General features: G+C 50.3%; 1 protein-coding gene across 3 annotated transcripts in view; it reads left to right on the top strand.

Moving 5' to 3' along the window:
• LOC114064027 (astrotactin-2) overlaps positions 1 to 19,735 on the top strand; it is a 156,710-nt gene that overhangs the window by 121,411 nt on the left and 15,564 nt on the right. Inside the window, exons 11-12 of one of the 3 annotated variants that reach the window (XM_027896682.1) lie at positions 7,648 to 7,789; positions 12,219 to 12,487. In XM_027896682.1, coding sequence (XP_027752483.1) covers positions 7,648 to 7,789; positions 12,219 to 12,234 — 158 coding nt within the window. In that variant the 3' untranslated portion in view covers positions 12,235 to 12,487. Of the gene's footprint in view, positions 1 to 7,647; positions 7,790 to 9,892; positions 10,118 to 12,218; positions 12,488 to 19,735 lie in introns of those variants that run through there. The other 2 variants (XM_027896681.1, XM_027896684.1) reach the window with 2 other exon arrangements.

Raw genomic sequence — 19,735 nt, 5'->3', positions numbered from 1 at the left:
TTGTGTATGCACATGTGGGGTGGTTGTATCACCAAAGTCTGTTTGGACTGTCCAGAATCACCCTGACACTGGTCCTTTTTTTAGGGAGCTTATGTTGCAGGTTTTGGTGCCATCTCTGAAGTATCAGACACATCAGTTTATGCTCTGGGTGGCTCTGGGGCTGCAGCAGGGCTGGTGGGATTCCTGGTGAACTTAAGGATCCAAACAGTCCCTGGATCTGCCACAGACTGCTGACTGCAGGCGTTGGGGACCACCAAGTGATCTGGACCATTGGTCCATTGTTTAGAAATCCATGGTTTAAAAGAAGCTAAAAATGAAAGGAAAGCAAGAACAAGGGTGGGAACTAGATCTGTGGTGATGAGAGAGAGAGAGAGAACTCGCTCTGTGGTGATGGTCAAAATCTTCTGCCAGACAAGAAGTATCTGAGGACGAGGCTCGTGTCTTTGCTTCGTGCCTGCACATCTCCCAGCACAAATGGGTTCCCACTTTGCCTTGAAATCAAGAAACTATTTTAACATGCTGCAGAGCCCAAAACAAACTCCAAGGGAATAGATAAATTCTCTTGGACTCTCCACCATGCTAATGTGAATACGTGGCTTTGAGATGGGAACTGGCTCATGCCTGGATGTCTCCGAGCGTAGCAGAGTCAGCTTGTGTCTGGCTGTGGTTGACCCTTAGCAACCCAGTGAACCTTGAGAAATACTGGAGGGCTCACACTGCAGAATGAAATGCTTTAATTCTCACTTTCCTCCATCATCACGCTGCCTTGGGGAGGCATTTTTTCATGAGTTGAAGCGTTTTTTTCTGAGCCCTGAGATACAGACTGTGAAAGACCTGTGGTAGGCAGTCTGTGCAGAGCTCAGGTGAAGGAACAGTGAGTCCTGCTGATGACCCTGAAAGAAGAATACACTCACGATTAACCTTGTGCATCATGTGTTTGGAACATTGCAGCTCATCCACATTAAGACCATTTCCTTTTGCTTGACTGGCTGCTCTTGATAAGAACAGTGCAAGGCAGCCCATCCCTCTGTTCCACATGGTCACTCCATACAAGTTCTAGCCCCGGAAAGCACCAGCAAAGCCACTTTAGTGACTTGTGTGACACTGGAATGCAATATTTGCTCTTTGCTCAGTTAAAGCCTTGATCCTTAAATTTAGGCATTCTCAAATGCCTTCTTCCATCAGCAGAGGAACTGGTGATTAGAACCCAGAGGAAATCAAAGTCCAGGGGAGAACTCTTCATCATTAATAGCATGTCTAGTAGCATACAGACATAGGAAACAAATTTCTCCAAAGTTCACAACTTGGGCAAGGTGAAGTTGTTCAGAGAGCTGTGATTTGAACCTTTGTACAAGTTGGCAAATGAGGCAAAGTCTGTGCCCGACATTGCACAGCGTAATCACTGGCTTTTCTGCCTCAGCCTAGACAACCTGTGCCCAGCCAGAGGGATTCCTGATGGATGCATCTTTGAGAAAAGTCATGAAAGGAAATTATTTCTGAGGTTGCAGGGTTTTGGGGTACAGGGATTGGACTTCCATCTAGCACAAGACTAGAAGGCATGGATGCTCCCAGAATGCGGGCAGAGGATTTTTTAGTGACAACTAGGTCTTTTTATTTCTTTTATAATCTGGCAAGCCATGTAAGGAAGGAGGTTTTGACATCATTCCACCAGGATCAGTAGGGATGGTTTGCTTTTAATGATCTAGGCAGCGAGACAGACCATCTGCTGATGTAAATCGGAACAGCTCCGTCGCCTGAAGTTATGTTACACTAATTTAAATCAGCCCATCATCTCCAAGACAAACCAACCACCTTTCGTTGCCTTCCCCCACCAAGTGCCAGATCCAAAGCACATTAAACCCAGGTACAATCTCATTGTGGAGGAACCACCCTGCAAACCTGTGCTCTCCATATACTCATCCAAACATCAGGTCCAAGCTTTCTGCTCCCAGCCCTCATCTGAACCTCCCCTCCTTGGTTGCAGAGCCCTAGAGGAAGAGGAGGGTGGGGCGAGGACCCCCAAAAGGTGGCAGACTTGGAGACCTGAGAATGCCATTTGTCTCCTCACTTCAGGAACCAAAACCTGGCAAGAGAAAGTGCAGTAAGGTCTCTTTTTCCATCTGCTTCGCTGGCATTGCCCTGGAGGTCACTGCTGGGGATGGAGGTCCTCATTGGGCCCCATCTGCCTTCCCCGGGCTCCCTCATTTATGCCCACTTGGGCCTCTGACATTCTACTCTGTTTTTCTTTCCTTGAAAATGGATCGGGAATTGGGAGCCGCTGCGCAGGAACGCGCCTGTTCCCCATTACAGCTCCACCGGGGCTGTAACACGATCGTGCCTGCTCCATACCCACACAGATATTTATTTATCCGTACAGCCTTTCTCCTTGTTTTCATTAAGTTAGGCAGAAAAGGTTAATCTTTCTTCTGCTAAAGCTTCAAAACCAACCAAACTAAATAAAATATGATTTCTTTAATTTCTTTTTTTTTTTTTTAAAGGACACTCTCTCCTTTTTTTTTTTTTTTTTTGTTTTTTTTCCCTCAAGTACCAGAATGAGGTCACAGTCAGAGATGCCACAAGAGTAAATTGAAAACAGGTTGAAAAAAAAGCAAAAGGGAGAAAGACAGGGAGAGAAAACCACAATCAGAAGAAAGTGCCTGGTAACGTTGCAGCTTCATCCAGCCCAGTAAAGAAGCTGTCAAGGCAGAGACATTGGTGCCTTCCTACTTTCCCCTTTGTGCTCTTTCTAGGAATCTTGAAGGTGAATGGTAGCAGGGAGGTCTCCTCTCGTCTTAATTTCCACTTTGGTTTGCAGCGCCTGGGTTTTCTCCGTGCTGCTCTTGGCACGGGGATGTGGGCTGAAGGTGTGGGAACGCCTGTGAGGGTCCCAGAGCTTCCTTTTGCTCCTCGAGCCTCCTGGAGGCTCCTTGGCCTCGCTCTCTTGTTTAGTCTGGTTGAACTCAGCGCCGTAACTCGTGTTGTCTTCGGTGGGATGGTTGATAGGTGATTCATCCAGGCTGCCGTCCGCAACTGCTGGGCGCTGGCACGGGACACAGTGGAAGGACTGAGGCAGACTGAGGCTGTTGGATGCTGAGAGTGAGCGGTCTGAGCCTGCTCCCATCCATTTCCATTCCTCAGTCCCTGTTCCTGCCCGTCTGAGCCTCCTGCCACGAGAAGTGTGCCTCGCTCAAGAGCAGGTTGCCAGCTCAGCCTTGCAGACAGGCAGCTGAGCCAGGGCTGTCCTCCTCCTCCTCTTCCTCCTCCTCCTCTTCCTCTTCCTCCTCCTCTGGAGTTGAGTTCCGAGGTGGCTGTCCTGGAGTGTCACCAGTGGGTTGACCCCTGGCCAGAGCTTGTGTGGCCAAGGAGAAGTTTGCAAAGCTTCCCAAAGTGGGGCTGACCCTTTCTGCAAACTCAAAGCGTGCTGTTACTTCCCTCTGTTTTAGGGAGAGCCACTCCACCAGAGTCAGTGTATGAGACATTTAGAAAACCAAAAAGAGGAGACTTTTCCAAACTCCACAGCTGTGTCTGTGGATGAGGAAGAGGCGGTAGCAAGGAGTTGCACTAGAGAGAGAAGGAAAATGCCACCTGGAGGGAGCTGCATCTCCCCAGCAGTCATTAGTAGAGCAGAGATTGATTTTCAAAAGCTACCTTGGGAATGGGATGGTTTGGGGCAGACCAGTCCTGGGAAGGCAGGAGCATGGAAATGAGGGAGAAGAGAATCTTGTAGGGATATTACCTCCTTGCAGTTAGGAGTGTCAGCATCCCATTACTGCCCCATAACCTGTAATCAGTGTGCAGCAAGTAGCATGTTTTGCTCTGTGCACAGCACTTTCCATCGTGATGTTGAGCTCTGCTCTGGGTTTTTTACTGCTGAGAAGTGAACACAGGTGAGGCATCCTCAGAGGAGCCAGTCATTTGTCCTTGATATCTGTAACAGCTTATTGCTTTATTTAGTGTGACATCAATTATTTATTACTATTAATGAAGGACACAGATGGCTGTCTGGTCAATAAAATATCTCCTACTCCACAGAGATGATCTATTTAGCTATCATTTACTCTGCAGAGAACCTTTGGATTCTTTCTGAAATTTAATAATGTGAGCAGAGATACTATGGCAATCTAGAAGGTTTGTGCTTCAGGGCTGCTCTGGGAGGCTGAAATCCTTCTTTATATTTGCTGGCGGGGTGTGTGAGAACACAAGTCCAGACGGGAAAGAGAAGCCCCTTTGCTTTCCATCACAAGCTACTTATCCATATAATCCCTTTTATAAAGTGATCAAGCTCCTTCTTAAAAGATAGTTGGGTTATTTGCCCTTCTCAGGAGTAGACCATGTATTCATATCAAATTTGCTTCCTCTTGCCATTACTGCCCATTAGCCTAACTATTTCTTTCCCATCTGAGTGCCTGCCCTTTTGATGTATTCACAGATGTGTGTCTCTGTTTGGCCTTTTTGTCCTGCTTGTGTGGTAAATTTGAGCTTTCTGTTCTTTCCCTGTGAAGATTTGTCTCCTGCTTTCCCTGTGCCTTGGTCTTAAGCACAGTGGAGCAACACTGCACTGAGCTCTCACTATGGCCTCATCCATTTGTTCAGTGTTTCTCTACTGCTACAACATCCCAAGACTTTTCCTTGGTTTAGAGATCAGTCATGTGGGCCAAGTGTTCAAGGCCAGGTTGGACAGGGCTTGAAGCAATCTGGGATAGTGGAAGGTGTCCTTGCCCATGGCAGGGGGTGTGGAATGTGATGAGCTTTAAGGTCCCTTCCAACTCAACCATTCTATGATCATCCTCTCACCACTCCAGCGAAAGCAGCTGTTGCCTTAGTTCCATTCCACTGACAAGGTCCCAGTCTAAATCTAGAGAACAACTCATTTTCTGCTCCCAGGGAAGGCTTGGGAAATTTCATTCCAGCTGCTCTCAGTGCACTGTGGACTGAACAGACTCTGACTTCTCTCGTGTGAGATGAACAAACACAGTCACTGTGTGCTCTGCTTTGCCGTGGGGACAGCTCAGGATGGCAGATCACTGACTGCAGATTGACAGCTCTGGGTAGTTGGTTTGTCCCTGGGGTGTCCCTACCCTGTCTTTGCTCCGTGGTCTGTGCAGTCTGGCACCACCAACAATCTCACTGCTCCTTATACAGGTGCAGAAAAGCTCCCAGCCTTGGGGCTGAGGTTTCAGCACCTTTGCATCTGTTTAGCTGTTTTCATAACAACCTCCTTGCTTTTGTTTATTTATTATAGCAGGGCCAGCGGGAGGGGAGAGTTCCCCAGAGGCTCAGGATAAGAAAGACCATGGAAGATGAGCACTCAGAGCTCTTAGTGCCTGCCTTAAAGAGAGTTAGCTGTGCAGTTTTGATCATAGAATGGTTTGTGTTGGAAGGGACCTTAAAGATTGTATCGTTCTAACTCCCCTGACATGGGCAGGGACACCTTCCACTAATCCAGGTTGCTCCAAGCCCCGTCCAACCTGGCCTTAATACACACTTTGATTCAGTGGTTGCACATGACCTTTCCCATCTCATTTCCAGTCTCCTGCAAGTCTGGTTCCACCCTCAGCCCATCCCATCTCTTGTTCTCCCTGGCACAGATGTCCTGGCTGATGCTCCTACCCAGGAACTGCCCTGTCCAAATCTCCCCTTGGTCTTGCCCAGCTCTCATCACAGTCTAGCTGCCCAGCTCTTTTCTTTCCTACCCCTCATCAGCTGCTTCCCAACTCTAAATGCTCTGGAGGAAGGCATGAGATCCCATAGCAGGATGGGATCCCTGTGAAGGTTCTTCCTGGTCAGAAGGGAGGTTGCTTGAGGTCTGAAAAGCCTTAAAACTTCTTGCTCTACTTCAACAACACATACTGTTCCTTCTTTGCTATGTGTTTGTGATTCATCAGGTTTGTAAGTCACGGCAGTGTCTGTTCTCAATGACTCCTGGTGACAGGGAGTTCCCCAATCCAGCCCAGCACCGTAGGAAAAGGGATGGAAATGAAAGTTGGAAATGAGCAATAAGGCTTTGTTTGTTTGCTTAAACCATAAACCTAGAGCTGAGGGGACTTGCTCAAGGCCGGGCAGCACTCATGACTTCCAAGCAGTGATTTTACTGCTGCCAACCCAACCTGCCCGTTGAGTTGACTCGGGATTTGCTGCGGACCTGGGGCCGGGAGCTGGGTTGAGCTGCAGAGACCAGTGACAGAGCTGCCTGAAAAAAGTTTGGAAAGAACAAGTCGTGCTGGGAGCATTAAAATGAATAATTAAGGCTTGGATTCCTTCGGGGAGGAAAAGAATTTATTGCTGCTCTTTTCTCTAGCCAAGGGGGACATTTGTTACTGAGTTGTGTATTTTGAGACAAGACGCAAATGCGGTTTGGGGGGCTGGGGACAAGGGGATTTTTTATTCTACCTGGCTAATCCAGCCTCACAGTGGAACATTTTGAGCTGGTTGTACCACTGGGTTGTTCCTTATGGTCTGTACCGAGAACCTGGACTCTTGCTGAGTTTCAGAAGTCCTCAGTCACTTTTGCTTTTAGTAAAATAGAGTGCTGAGAAGGGAATTCTCCTCTTCCCTCCACTGTGGTTGTCTTGACATTTACACACGCACAAGGCACAGCAATCTGGGCCCAGGTTTGCTTACACCAGCACAACTCTATCAGCTGCAGCAGCCCTTTCTCTGATTCCCATCACTGGGAATGGGGGCACAACCAGGGCAGCTGCTCCGTCTTTTTTTTTCACTCCATGGTACCTTGGGCTTTCAGTTACACCGGTGTGAAATGGGAATTAAAGGCAGTGAGCTCTAACCGATAGACAGCCTGCCCACTGCCAGGAGACAGGTTGCACAGCAGTGGATAGTCATGCCCAAAAAGTTTAATAAATCGAGCGTTTTCAGTTTCAACTGGGTCATGATCTAAGTGCTTAATGAGCTTTTTAAACCAGAAGACCAAAAAGAAAGGGTTTTTTTTTTCAGTATTTTTAATTAGTAGGTTTCTTCGAATGCTTAATAAAGAACCAAGTGTTGTTGAGCACAGCTGAAGGAGTTCCAGTCAGAGCTCCAGGAGCTGGCAGAGTGCACATGAAAGGGAGTGCAAAGCTACTGACTGTCATTGAATTAAAAAAAAAAATAATCCAGCACATCGAGAAAAATTCCATCCCAACTCTAAAAATGTCTTTTTTTCCTGCTAATCTAACGTAGCAGAAATACATTTTGCTGAGGCAGGTGATTTTTGGAAAAGGCCAAGCCCTGTTTAAGAGCTGAACATGCAGCAAGGGCAGGAGCGCCCTGTTTAGCCAGGCTTCCAACTCTCCTGGGTCCCTGGAGCTCATCCTTGGATGGTGATCCTGCCTGCAGTGTCTGCAGTGAGTGCACAGGTTCTCTCTGCATGCTGTGAGTGCACCCATTGCTGTCCAAGCAGTGAGTTGGCCCTGGCCCCAGCTCCTGCAGTGGATCCCTGCTACAACTTGTGGCCCAGGTGTGTCTCTTACTTGCTTTGTCCATGGGTGGCATTGTCCTTACAGACTTGGGGCATTCCATAGCCACAGCCAGCTGGAGTCTGTTGGCTGCCTGTGCTGTGCAGAGATGTTCCTGCAGTGATTTTTAAATGGTCAGCAGTAATTTTGCACCTGTAACTGATGTTCTGGTCTTGCTCATCTCTTTGCCCTCCAGGAGAATCCTTGAGCTTTGCGGATGATTTACTTTCTGGCCTCGCAACCTCCTGTGTGGCAGCGGGTCGGAGCCACGGAGACGTCCCTGAAACCAGCATCTATTCAGTCATTTTCAAGTGCCTGGAACCAGATGGTCTGTACAAGTAAGGAGAGGCGTGTGGGGAGGTGCTGGGGGCAAGGAGGGGTCTCCAGTGCTGTTATTTAACTTTTATTCACCATTTTGGTCAGCACTGTAACCAAAAGTGTCCAATTTGTGTGCACTATACGCTGGGAAAATGTTGAGACTCTTCCTGTTGCTTTGGGTGTTACACTCGGCTGGTGAAATGGAAAACCAGTGTCTGCCAGTACAGAGCTGGAGGCACTGGGAGTCAGTGGGAGACTCCAGAATAACCCCCAGTTTCAGTATTCTGGGCTTCCAGGTCTATGCTTCATGGGCAGGTTTGTCTCTCATGGATGAACTGAGCTGATGAGGTCAGACTGGGGCAAGTTGCTGAGTGCCTGGTGGGCTGAAATAGATGTCAAAATTGTGATAGGTCCTTCTATAAGTTTCTGTTCCTGTTATCAGGACACATATAGCAGAGCAGAGACCAAATCCCTCTGCCCACCACCCAGTTATTTTGGCAGGGATGGCTGGTCATGCCTGTGCTGATATTATTGTACACTTGACTCTTCTGAGATATTCTTTGAGCACATGGGATTGGATTTGCTCTTTCAATCCTGTGCAGTAATTAGTTTCCAAAGCAAAGGGAAAATGTCAGGATCTGAATTTTAACTTCTTCTTCAGTGCTGTTTGGAGAGGATCTGGGCTTTCCAACCTGGCTCGTTAGCCCGGGCATCCCCTTTCTCTAGAGGGACATCAGGAGTCAGACCAGTAAGAGAGGAAAAATAGAGAAAAAAAGGCAAGGAGACAGAGGAGAGACAGAGTAAGCAAGAGAGAAACACCCAGGGCTTAATGTCAGAGTGACTGTAATAATTAAAACACATTTTGTAGTGAGTAATGAAACTTTTTATGGGACCACAAAAGCATTTAAAATGAGAGCTGGCAAATAGTCTGTCAGCGAGAACTTTTTAAGACCTTGATTAATACTTTCCCTTTGCCTCCCCCTCCACCACCCCCAGTTAAGTATGTTGACAGCCTCCGAAGCCTTTATTGCGCATCCCTGGAGCAGGGCTGTCTGCCGGAGCGGGCTCCAAGTGATACCTCTTGCCATTTAACAGTTTCAAACGTTTTCTTGTTAAATATCTATAACACATAAATATAATTATTAATATCTCTGGGAACCGGGGCTGCTCTGAAGAGGTGCCAGGGAGAGGCTGGAGCGACCGCAGAGCTCGTTAAGAACCCGACGCCCATAAAAGCAGCCGGTTGGGAGCTCTCAGCCGCTCGGCTCCCGGCTGCCAGGGGTGCTGGGAGAGGGAAGAGCCCCTGGGTTTGATGGAAGCTGCTGCCATGGTGAACACACTGAGCTGGGAGCCAGCAGGTCTGGCTCTTGGGCAGCCCGGGCTGCCAAATCATCTTCCCCATCTGCCAGGCGGGGATAATTGCGCTCACCCATCGCTCGAGGGGCTCTGTGATCTAATTCCTGATGTCTGCAAAGGGCTGGGAGAGCCTTGGGTGGAAGGCAGAGGGCTTTGTCCAGGGTTTTGTCATCCCTGTGGTCAAAGCCAGGCTTCTGCTTCCCAGTGGTGAGGCACATTGCCATGGAGGGGGTCAGCAGAGCGGGTGATGCCTCGTGTCCTGGGGGTGGCTGTGGGCAGCTCCTGCTCTGTGGGTGCCCCTGGCTGAGGGACAGTAGCGTTTGTGGGGAACTGTGGCTGCAGCCAGCCAGCAGGCAGCAGTCCCCCTGGCACCAGGGAGCTTTGGACCCCATCCTGTGTGGAGATAAGCCCTGGGGTGACACACACTGTTGGCTCTGTCCCACAGCTAATGCTCAGCAGGGCTTGTCACGCCGTTCCCAGGGCTGGTGCACGCATGGATGGACACATGTCCATGTTGGCACCTCTGGGGCTTGGACATCCAAAATAAGTGCATGTAGGCACTCTACAGCCCACCCTGCTCAGTGCCTGATGCTGCCCCAGCACAGCAGCCTGGACAGATGACCCCCTGCCCCACAAGTTTCCATCTGTGCCGTGGGTGCTCCGCATCCAACACACACACGTTTACTCCAACCTGGGACCCAAGCAGCACGTGTTTACTGAGCGTTCTCAGATAGGCAGGCACCCACTTTAAATATTCCTCTGCTCAGATGTCCACACGGTTGCAAAACAGCGTGAAGAAAGCCAGAGCAGTGAAATGTGAGGCTAATGCTGCTCTGCGCCCGCACAGACGGAACAACAGCACAAACACGGGCACGGGGTCATTTCTTAAATTGAATTTCTTCTGCTTGTTTCATTTGTTTCTGTGGAAAAATAGCTATCTTGGAAGGCTCCGGGCTGGGTATAATCCTGATTATAGCCACTTGCAGGGCCTTGTGCTGTTCTCTAGGCTGTGAGGTGAGCACACAGCCTGCAGCATCAGAGCTCTTCAAAAACAAAAGTGATTTGCTTGTGCAGTAGTCTGAGGGCATCATGTAAACCAAGCATGTGAGATCATAGAAGTCTCTTCTGCTCTGTAAATGTGTCGGACATCCCGTCCCTTTTCTTCTGTGGTACCTACAACAATTACACTCTGCTGTGGACCATTTGTTTGGAGTATTCCCAGCCTGAGATCAAAGCTGGGCTGGAGTATGAAAACAATCCCAAAAAATTCTCTACAAGCAAACAAATAAACAGAGTCTGATTGATTCCTCTGCTTTTGAGACTTCTGTAATTCCAAAACATAAACAAACAAAAGGAGAACTAATTTCTTTGTAATTTCAGTCTGACTGAAATATGTTGCCTGTCAGCCCTTTTCTTCCCCTTGCTTGTAGCACAGTGGGGTTGAGATGCCCTGTCCCTGCCCAGAGGGTTTTCCAAGGAAAAGTAGGTTGTGTCAACAGAGACACATGTGCTCCATGGGCTGGTGTACATGTGTGGACACCCCTGATGGTCTGTCCCACATGGATGTCCATCCATGGGGATCCATGCTGCAGTCATGGGAATGAACTCATGTGCACACACACAGAAATAATGAGGATGGTCCTTGAAGGCTGTCGAGTTTGCTTGAAGCTCCTAAAAAGTAGAAGTCTTATATTCCCGTGAAATGCATCACAGGAGAAGGGATTGCTCTCCCCCAAGGGCAGTTGGACCAGAGCAGTCTGTCAAGCTTCCTCCCAGGTGGATCTGAAAGCGGATTGGGGTGAGGAGGGCAGAGGTAGAGATGTCTGTGTGTCTGTTTTGTGCTCACCTGGCCAGGACCAGCCAGTGCCACTCAGACTGATGCTTTGGGAGCCTGGGAGCACCATGCTGTGACAGGCTCTTGTGATAGACCAAGCACTAAGCAAGAGTCAGGAAAAAGGGCACTGGCTTTTCTCAAAGGTCAGACTCAGCTTGGAGGACTGAGCACCCTCCAAACCCATCTGATCTCTTCACTGAGGAGACAGGAGCTCCCCCTGTGCATCCCACAGCCTCTGCGAGCCTTCAGCTCAGCTCATCCATCCCAGCTCCTCACCCAGGCTTGAGCAGTGCCTGGGGATGCCTCATCCCTGAGCTGTACCTGCTCAGATGCTGAAAGCAGCTCTGCCAGCCCAGCATGTTTATTTCAGATACCAAGTATCCCTCAGCCAAAGAGGGAAATTTTGGAAAGGGAGGCGAAAAACCCCCTCCAGCTCCTCAATGGAGCTGCAGTGCAAACACACCAACCTCTTCCCTGCGCCACAGATACTATAATTATAGATTAGATTAAATCCCAGTGTTTCACTTTATTTACATTCCTGACCTAGCCTATTCATTTCCAGTGTTTGTGCCAAGAATCAGTGCAAAATTTACTGGAAATAATATGGAAGTCATCAGGATTCCTTCCAGAGCCTTTCCTTGGAGTGTGTTCATGTGCTGAGAAGGAGCCTCGACTTTACATTCCCTTTTCTGGCTCAGATGGGGCTTCCCCAGGGTGATCCTGAACCAGCCCAAAGGCTCTGGGAGAGCATGTTTCAGGGGTGTTGGAAAAGTGGAAACCCTTTCCCAGGGGATGGAGATCTGGGACTGCTGTTGGATGGAAGGGGATTCAGTCAGACCTGAGAATGACAACACAGGGGCTCCTGTCTGCAGCCAAGACCAACCATGTCCTGCCCAACCAGAGTCATCCTCTGTAGGGTCTGCTGGTCACTGCCAGTGTGTCCAGACTCAGCCTCTGTCATCATATGCTAGGATAACACCAAACATCTTTTTTTTTGTGAGCTAAAAGAAAGAGGCAAAGGTGTGGAGTAGGGAGAATCCATCAGAGCACAAAGAGGCAGAGACTGCAGTTCCACAAGCTGAATGTGCTGGAGGAGCTGGCCCGGAGCAAGGCTGATTAATGCTGAGTGGCCTCTGCCTTGTCACTCAGCTGGGATAAAAAGTGGAATGGAAACCCTTGGTGCTCAAGAGTGTGTTAATGCTGGCAGCAGTCTGCTGCTCCTTATATGATACTAATTGTTATTGTTGGTCTCTCGTCAGGAAGACACGTGAATGAGCGCCGGAGCAATTGGAGGCAGATTCCAAATAGCTCAGTGGCATGGGTTAAAACACATCTGTTCCAGCCCTTGGCCGAGTCCCCTGTGTGCACAGGAGCTGTGCTGCTTCATTGAATCCACCTCTCCTATTCCTCATGCTCTCCAGCTTCCCAAAGCCGAGCAGTGTATGGCTGTAGTTTCTCCTCAGGCATTCCTGGCTTGCGGAAGCTCAGACACGGCAAGTCAGGAGTTGAACAAGTGTTTGCTAAATCCCAGGCCTGTGTTCCAAACGCAGGCTCGTCCTTCCCCAACAGTTCAGGGCTGTGTCAGAACCAGGCTGGCTTGGCTGTGTGGTTGTTTTTGCTGAAGTGAGTCCATCGAGGAGTGGTCTGGGCTCCTCTGGGCTGTGTGTGGATCCCTACCATGGAGGGGGAGTGGTCCCATGAAAGATGGTCTGTACAGGGAGGTCAGGGGCTCAGCAGGAGGTAACCTCTCTCTCTGCAGTGGTATTAATGAAGTCCCCTGCATGGAGGCAGGCTGGAGTCCTGCTGAGGTTCCCAACATTAGGAGGATACACATCTAAAGCCCGTAGAGAAGACATCCATGCTTTTTTCATGGCTAGTCAAATCTGAGGGCTCTTCCCAACTTTGCCATTTGCTCTGCTCTGGATGGGACCCCATGTTCCAAATGCTGGAGATATTTGGCAGTGATAAATGGAAGGATAAGTCACAAGCTAATCCTAACTGTCCATCCTTTCAGTCACACTCTAGAGCAAAGCTAGGATGCCATGACCTACAGATCTGTCCCATTTCAGTCCAGAAAGGTGCATTTCTCTCACATATAGCTGCAAGTCCATAAAACTAGTTAAACTTCTTTTGGTTTCAGTTTTCCAAAGGACACCTGCAGCACATCCCAGTCCATCCTTTTCTTGTAACAACAGAAGGACGCAGAGTCCTTCACCAGCCTCGTCTCTCAGAGAACACTTTGTTATTTTGTGTGTGTGTGTGTTTATTTAAAAAAAATAAATCTCTTTTAATCTCTGAGTTGCGCAGAACATTACATCAGTAAGCACCAACCTCCTGGCCATGCCAAACTGGAGTTTATCAGCACTCAGTGACCTCTCCAGCTCTGCTACCCCTTCTCCCACTCAGGGCCACGGGCCATGGTTGTTTCCCAGGGAAACAGGGAGTTTCTACAGGGAGTTTGTCACAGGGGAGCTGCACAGGCAAGGGAGCCCCTGGCCTGGTGGTTGTTGAACTTGGTTGCTTTCTAGTAGTTCTCAAATGGCCTTTAATTTATTCCTTGGGTTAAATGGCCTTTAACTTATTCCTTTGGTTTTGGGATTGTTTCCCCCCTGCAAAAACAATTTGTATTTTCTTAGTTGGAGGATTCTTGGTGCATCTGGGCTTTTCCCTGCTGATCCTGTCTCTGATTGTGGGGTCTGGCCTAGACCCCATCGAGTTGATGGGAGTTGTTATTTCCTGAGACCTCAACTTCACAGGTTCACAGAGACATTGCATATATGAAGTTATGTTTGTGCTTTGCAAGACCCATGTTTTCACAAGGAGCCAGTGAATTCAGAAAACTTCAGTTTGGAAGCATCATCCTCCAGCCCCACTGGCAGAGTCACTGCTCCCATTGGCTACAGCTGAATTCACACCAGAGTAAAACAGACACCTCAAAAAGTAACCTCAAAGTAGCTGCTTCTTCCTGAGTTTTCCCACCTGTAAAAAACTGAGCTATACCCTTTGCTGAGTTTCCCGTGCAGTGAGGAGATCCATTATAAAATGAGAGAGAAAGCTGAGAAGAAGCTGCTGGGTTGCAGAGATGGCATCCATGTGGCTGGGTGAGAATTGCCCTGGGTGATGTTCCCTGCTGAGCTATGGCCCATTTGATCTCTGCTTGGCCACTTCAATCTCATGCCACCTCGTACTGCCAGGGATATTTCCTTGGAGTACCTTCAGAGCAATTGCTCCCAGCACATGTGCCCTCTTTGGTCCTGGTCACCTCACACATACACACACATACTCACTTCCCTCGTCAGGAATGAGATAAATTTGATTATACAGCAATATGGTTTCTGTTATGAGAAGGGGAAAGAAAATACCCTGGCTTTCACTGAAAACCCTCGGAGCCAAAGCTTATGTCATGATTTAAATGTTTCGGGGAAAAAAAAAAAAAAAGAGAGAAGTAGGATCTGAGGGTTGCTGCTTGTTCGGGGGGTGATGGGTGGAGGGGTCAGTGGGATCCAGTTTTCACAGGATGAGCTGATAGAGCCGGGTGTGGAGTCTTTCTGCCCTGGCAGGAAGGGGTGTGAAGGGAGGCCCGGTGAAGAGAGCTCGAAGCTGGGTCACTGGGACCTGCTTTTCCAAACCCTTGGGCAGCCAGCCAGCTCAGTGAGGTGGGCTTGGGTGCACCTTGTCACATCTCTGGGCTTTCACACCCCCGAATCAGGGTCTGTTGCTTGTCTTCCATACTTTTTCCTCCTGATTTCTGCCAGGGAAACCACAAGGCAGCAGCAACCTGAGCTAGGTCTGGAGCATTTTCTCCTTCTTTCTGAGCCTCTCCAATCACCCTGCAGCTACGGGAATGGCCTCAGATCTTAATCTCATTGCACAACCCCAAACAGAGGGCCCTGCCACCAGGCTGGGATACTTTCATGTTTCCTTTCTCTCTGGTTTGCGTCATTACAACATCCCAGTCTTCCAGCCTCTCTGAGACGGGGAGTGGGGGGATGTATCCTGTACACCCCAGTGCTGGGGCAGGGGATGCTGGGGAGACCCACCCCAGGCTGCCGTGGGAACCTCTCGGACAAAGCACCTCAGATTTTGGGGCTTTGTAGATTTGTGTGTGTTTTGTGGTGCTGCATCCCCACAGGTGCTGCCCTCCTGAGTGCTTGGACATGTATGGATGGGGATTGGTGTGAATTCCTGCCTATGCTGTTTATGGGTTTGGATCTGGAGGCTGGGACATCTCACTTTGCTCAGGGTCTGTCCCGTACCACAGCAGGTACCTTAGAGCTACCCAGTAGCCCCATAACCCACCAATCATCCCATGACCCTTACCCCATAGCCCATAGGTAAAATCATGGTCAGGTCCTGATCTCAGCCTCTGGGTGTGCAGGTGTATTTGGAGATGTTTGATGAGGACACTTGTGGCTGTGCCTGCATGGAGCAGTGTGGGATCATGTGGCTGCTTAGTCCCACCCTGGCAGGACAACCAAACCCTTTACTCTGGGTTTTTCACGTTGTTGTAACCCAGAGAACAGAGATACAGGATATCCTAAACACTCCTGAGGCCCAGCAAAGCGCTGCTCCTCGAATCCCCCTTGGCAGTGCCCCACACCAGGCTACCCAAGCAGCAGCTTGCAGTGACTCCCCTGTGGCTCTTCCATTGCCTATCCAAACCCAACTGACTGCTGCTCCAGCAGAGGTGCCGCAGTGAAGCCTACCCCACGGAATGAAGCCCACCCCATGAAATGAAGCCCACCTGCATCATCCCACACACAGCTCCTGAGTTCTTGCTCTGTCCCTGGCTCGTACCTGCTGCCCTGCCATACGCTGGATTGTTTTCCAAGTGGAAACATGAGTTGAAGTATTAACTCCACAAGGGCCTTTCCGTGCAATGCACCGGGATTAAATATTTATGTTGGCAAAAAGCATGTAATAGGCAGCTCCAGATCAGAGATAATGAAATTGAGGTGTGTGGAGAAAGAGGGGGGAGAGGCAGGGGGCTTGCAGGAGCAGGCGGGAGAGGGACCCAAGTGGGTTGTAGTATGTGCCTGGGCGATTACTTTTGGTTTTATTAATACTCCACCTGTTTGTGGGGAGCAAAGAGTGCATAAGGGAGTGCAGGAATCAGCCATCGCCATTCCTTGTGTAGGGCAGGGGGAATTGTCATCCAGGTGACTTTAACTTGAAGTTAAGTAGGGGCAGGGACTGTCCTGGAGAAGGTGGCTGGGTGGGGAGCAGCGAGGGATGAGACCCTCTCCATGTCATCTGTGAACAATGCACGTTCCTAAATCATTAATAGGGGTGATATAGGATCCCTGGCTCTTCCAGACCGCTGCAGTCAAGGTTATTTACCGGTGACTGTATCCGATCAGGCAGCAATGTGGTTTGGATTATATGGAGGGTTCCTGATCGGGTCAGGAGGATGCTCATGGCAGCAGGAAGGTCTGTGTGAGCCTCCCTGGCGGGTGTCAGTGAAGAGCCCTGCCAGGATGGGCAGCAGACAAGGTGCTGGAAGGGCGATGGGTGATGAATCCGTTCCTTCACCGCAGGAGGAAAACAAGGAGCGCATGCAATGGCAAGGGTTGCCGCTCTTTCCCAATTCATTATTTTTATGGGACAACAACATCTCCCTCTTTCCACCCAACAACAAATATCGGGGAAGGCGGCGGCGCGCGGAGGGGTGTGAGTCCCGCGCGGTGCTGTGGGACCTTGGCCAGTCGTGGAGCCTCCAGGGAGGAATGAAACGAGGCATGAATGGAGTGTTAGGAGAGAATGGAAACTCTCCACTGGCTCCCAGGCCGGCTCTCTTGCGGGGGGTCCCTTGCTCACGATGACAGCGCTGCCTCTCATAAACACGCATTTCCTCATCCCCGTTTGTTTCTCTCCCTCTTGTGCAATCTCTTGTACCAGACGGGAATGGGAGTGAGTCCCACTGGTACGTGAATGTGTTACAAAAAACCTTCCCACCCTGCCACCAACGAAGTACTGAGAAATAACAACAGGGTTTAAAAGGGGGAAAAAAAAAAAAAAAAAAAAAAAAAAAGAAAGAAAAGAAAGATGGGGGGAGCTGGATGGATTTGCTACCGGCCATGAGTTATTGTTCTGAGCAAGAGATCAAGAGATATCCCATCTCCAGCCTACTCAACACCAGTCCCTGTGATGGGTTGTTTCATCTGGGGTGTGTGAGCAGTGCTGCTGCTGCCAGTCCCTGGGCATGGGCCAGGCTGCCCTTCCCAATCCACACTGCTGGGATGGAGCACAGCCAGGAGGGGATGTGATGCTAAGGTGTGAGAGCAAGGGCAAGTGCCACCATCAGGCACATCTTCTAGACTGATGGTGGAAGTTATAGGGTCTCCTGGATCTGTGCTGGTGGAGCAGGGATGGTGAATCCATATGTTAGCTGTAGCTGCAGAGGAAGAAAAGCTGCTGGGAGTTGAAGTCCTTCCCCACAGAGGGAAAAACAAGGGGAGAAACCTTCAGGGAGCAATGCCTCTGGAGCAGCACTTGCAGGAGAGCAGGGCTGGCTCCACACCTTTGGAAGCTTGCAGGAACAGTCACTGCAATGTTGAGGGGCTCTCCCATAGTGCGAGATAGCAGATCTCCAGTCCTGGCTTCTGCGGGTAGCAGCGCTCTGGCTCTGGTCTGGTTGGCTGTTTAGCCATCATTTCAATAAAGAAATGATTAAAAGAGGGTGGGGAGGGGGGGAAAGAAAACCCCAAAACATCTGTTTTACTTCAAATCAGGGAAGATTCCTTTGCTTGCAAGGAATGTGTAAATCATGCCGGGCTGGGAGATGTACATAACCCTGCCTGAAAGCTCCTCTGCACTTCAAACGAATTCTAACGTGCTTACTGGGATTTTGTTTTTATTATTTGTTTCGGGGGCCCCCCCTTCGTCCTACCCTTCACCCTCCCTGTCTGCCTGATGGAGCTGTGAGAATCGCCTGTCCCTCAAGGGCCTTGGGGCACAGGAACAGCGGGAAGTGGGCACCACAGACCTGGCTGGCCCCCTTTTGCCGGGGCTGGCTGCAAACAGCATCCCTGCCTGCCACCATCCCTGTGCTGACATTGAGAGGCTGTTGCAGGGCCCTGTTGGCTGCCCTTGAGCTCCCCCGGGGCACAGATGCCTCTTGCTCGGAGTCTGGCACATTGGGATCGTGCCTGGGATGCTGTGAGAGGCAGGAGCAGAGGGTCCCCCTCCTCCCAGCCGTTCCCCTGTGTGCCTCATTGTTGTGGGGCTTTGTTTTGCACAGTTTCCTGTGGAGGGTGAAGGCAAGGCTGGCCAGCGGTGCTGGGGACAAACCCAGCAGAGGCAGATCAAGAGCTCTGCTTGCAGGAGTGCACAGTCACCTTCCTGTGCCAGTGTACTAAGGTGACTATCCCCACACCAGTGGGACCACCCTCGGGCCAAGGACAGGCTCCACTCCCTTTGGCCAATGCATCCCTTTGCCTTTCTTCTGAGGCTGTTGAGCAGGAGGCCCTATTGTGGTGGCTTATATAAGAACAGTCAGCCATTGACTTGCTTGCCATGGACCACCCACTACTCCTCAGATGACACTGTCTTTTGAAGTCACTACCAGCCTGGGCTGGATTTCAACCAGCAGCCCAGATGGAAGCCAAGCCCCCAGGAGAATGAGAACAAGCCCTACCAAGGGGATCTCCAGGGGTAGCAAGCTGTGCAGTGTCTGGTTCTTGTTTAGAGGGACTATGAGGTTGGGAGGGGCAAGCATTTCCCAATTTGCTGAGGGTCACAACCTTCCTCTCCCCCATCTCCCCAGGGCAGGCGATGGCCAAGCTCTGCAGAGCGTTGGTAGGTTGAGTGGCGGGTATGGTTAGCTGTGAACATTCCCATTGTGGAGCTCTCTGCAGGGGTCCAGGGCTTTGCTCGTCTCTCCTTTCTCCTTGGCACAACTCGAGGAAGAGTTTGATTTATTCCCTCTGTCCTTCTGAGCAGAGCCTGCTCCTCTCCTGCAGCCGCAGCCACCCCAAGCACGGCTGTCTCTTCATGGAGGAGGATGGCAGCCTTCCCATGGAGCCATCCCATGAGCCATCCCATGAGCCATCCCATGGATTGCCCAAGGAAGGTACTATGGGGATGTGTCACTCTGGGGATACCCACCTGGCACGCAGGAGTAACGCTGTAAGTGAGGCTGAAATCCACCCACCCACAGACCAGGGCAAAGACAAACAAAACCTCAGAGTAATTACTTACCCCTAAGCTCACAAACGTAGCAGAGCTGGACCTGAGGGCTCCAGTATCTGTTACGCCTGTGATTCCTGATGGCCCTTCCCAAAGGATGCAAGGGGTGTCTGTGGCTGAGGGTGTCCCTGGGGTGTCCCAGATCTATGGGGAGAGCAGTAGGTATTGCAGAGGAGGGAGGGAGGATGTGGTTGCTGCCAGGGGATACCCTGCCCTGGGGAGCTGGAGGGATTGATGGGCATTGCGGTGCCTGTGTGGAGGCTGCGGGAGGACCTGAGGGACATGTGGGACGAAGAGCCTGAGGAAAGCCCTGCTCGTGCTGTGTCCAGGACAGCCTGATCCATCACCAGCTCTCGCTGACGCTCTGCAGCTGGAGAGGGACTGTCCCCTGCAGTTGGAAGCCTCAGGCATCAACCCGAGCTGTGGCGTGGGGGGAATTGTTCCAGCAGCACTGGGAGTCAGAGGCAACTCATCTGACCTTTGTCCGAGGGCTTTGTTGGGCATCTCCTGGTGAGTCCCCCAGCAGCAGGGGACTCTGGCACTCCACAGACTGTAATGAGCTGTTGCTTCACTGGAGACAAAAGCATCA

Source organism: Empidonax traillii, unplaced genomic scaffold (assembly GCF_003031625.1).
Source record: "Empidonax traillii isolate 1590-97213 ecotype Southwest subspecies unplaced genomic scaffold, ASM303162v1 scaffold510:size820377, whole genome shotgun sequence".
In the NCBI taxonomy this organism is placed as follows: domain Eukaryota; kingdom Metazoa; phylum Chordata; class Aves; order Passeriformes; family Tyrannidae; genus Empidonax; species Empidonax traillii.
The sequence above is the reverse complement of the archived record's forward strand: the minus strand, read 5'-3'. Positions and strand labels throughout refer to the sequence as shown.